The following is a 1,652-nucleotide window of genomic DNA, read 5'->3' on the forward strand; positions in this document are numbered from 1 at the left end:
GGACTCCGGACTGCCTTTCTGTTATGAAGGGACTCCTTGCCCAGGGGTCAGACGTGGGAATCAGATGGCTGGAAGGACACGCCACGCGGCGCTAGTGGAGCAGCTCCCTCTGCACGTGCGCTGAAAGCGGCACACGGCTGCTCTCCTGGTTTCACAGATTAAATAATTCACATACTGTGGCACACTAAACCAGACTCTATCAACCCCCGCCCCCAAACCTGGCAAGTGAACTACCTCTCGTCACAGACTATTCAAGAAATAGCTGCTACATTTGAAAGATAATTTAATTTTTAATTTCTAAGTTTTCACTTAGGCAACATAATAAAGGCAGATTTATGTGGCCAGACATGACATGTTTACAAAAAACAGTGCCCCGATCATCTGGTTAGTAGTAGATAAATATTTACAATGAAAAAATAGGCAAGGAAAAGGAAATCTTCATTATCCAAGTCCATTTCTTTCCAATGCTTATCAGAATTCTGAAAATAAAATAGTACATTAACTTTTTAGTCACTCATATATACACACTGTGTCAGCTGATGGTTTCGAGAAATTTGGCTGCACCGATTAAGGATGTTTTTCTTCTATGTCACTCCTTTTTTCTATACTAGTTTAGAAGTTATCTGAAATAGTAAATTGAATATAAAAATGTAAACTTTGAAAGAAGAGAAAATAAGAATAAACATGTGTAAAGGTAAATGCATTAAGATACAAAGGTTTTCATAGAGATTAATAGTTTACAGCACTGAAAACACCGAAATAAGATACTCTCTATATTTTATTTGTAGGGTCATTTGTTTCAATTTAATCTGATTATGTTAACAAAAATTGCCTGTGAAGATGTTAAAAAAATAGCAATAACTTTACTGTGTTAACTGATAAATACCCTTCACCCTAATTATCTCTAAAAGAAACGAATTGTTTCAAAACATGACAAATATAAATGATGTACGGTGAGCTTAAGAAGCCACAACAAGTTCCGGTATCTTTTAACTAGAAAGACTTATAGAAATAAGCTTGAGTGATGCAAACCGGCCTATTTAACTCCTTGACATCACAAATACACTGCACTCCGACGCATGACACAGGACTCTAGCTCCCCCGTGCACCAAGCCGCTGACACACTGAGATGCATGGGCAGGAACGGGGGACACCGCGGCATGTCGCTGCCCCGAGGACCTGCATGTGAATGTTTATGTCAATGACGCCGGTCACAGCACCTGCAGCTCCCTGGGGTGACGCAGGCGCCTCACGTGCGGGAGCAGCGTCGCCCTCTGGTGCCCAGAGACACGCGGAGTCGTGGCTCTCGAGCTTTATAATGCTCGTTGAAGTCCAACCTGAAGCTGAGAAACCGGAGACTTTCATCAGAGCTGGTCGTCAGCAACACCAGGAACTGCTGCACGATACCCTAGAAAGGACCAAGAGCCACGACATATTCATCTCAGAAAATGACTGTCCACAAGCACGTCCCCGCCCCCTTTCATCCTCTCTGGGTTTATTTTTTCCCCCCAGATCGACAAGCCTTTAATAAACACCCCCACGGCAGGGGTCCAGGTGGTGAGAGCTGCTGCAGAGCCCTGGAGTCCACTCGGCCAGTGCAGCCACGTTAGGAAGAGTCACCATTTCTACAAATACAAACTAGCAACGAGCAC

At 43.6% G+C, this 1,652-nt stretch overlaps 1 protein-coding gene across 1 annotated transcript in view; it reads right to left on the bottom strand.

The window, feature by feature from the left end:
- Positions 1 to 266: 266 nt before the first annotated feature.
- The window catches only part of LOC103601052 (gamma-tubulin complex component 3-like), a gene marked incomplete at its 5' end in the record, with an annotated part of 13,290 nt that continues 11,904 nt past the window's right edge, over positions 267 to 1,652 (bottom strand). The window contains one exon of the mRNA XM_008585432.1: positions 267 to 1,408. Within this exon, the coding sequence (XP_008583654.1) occupies positions 1,250 to 1,408 (159 nt within the window). The remainder of the gene's footprint in view (positions 1,409 to 1,652) is intronic.

Source organism: Galeopterus variegatus, unplaced genomic scaffold, assembly GCF_000696425.1.
Source record: "Galeopterus variegatus unplaced genomic scaffold, G_variegatus-3.0.2 Scaffold3567, whole genome shotgun sequence".
In the NCBI taxonomy this organism is placed as follows: domain Eukaryota; kingdom Metazoa; phylum Chordata; class Mammalia; order Dermoptera; family Cynocephalidae; genus Galeopterus; species Galeopterus variegatus.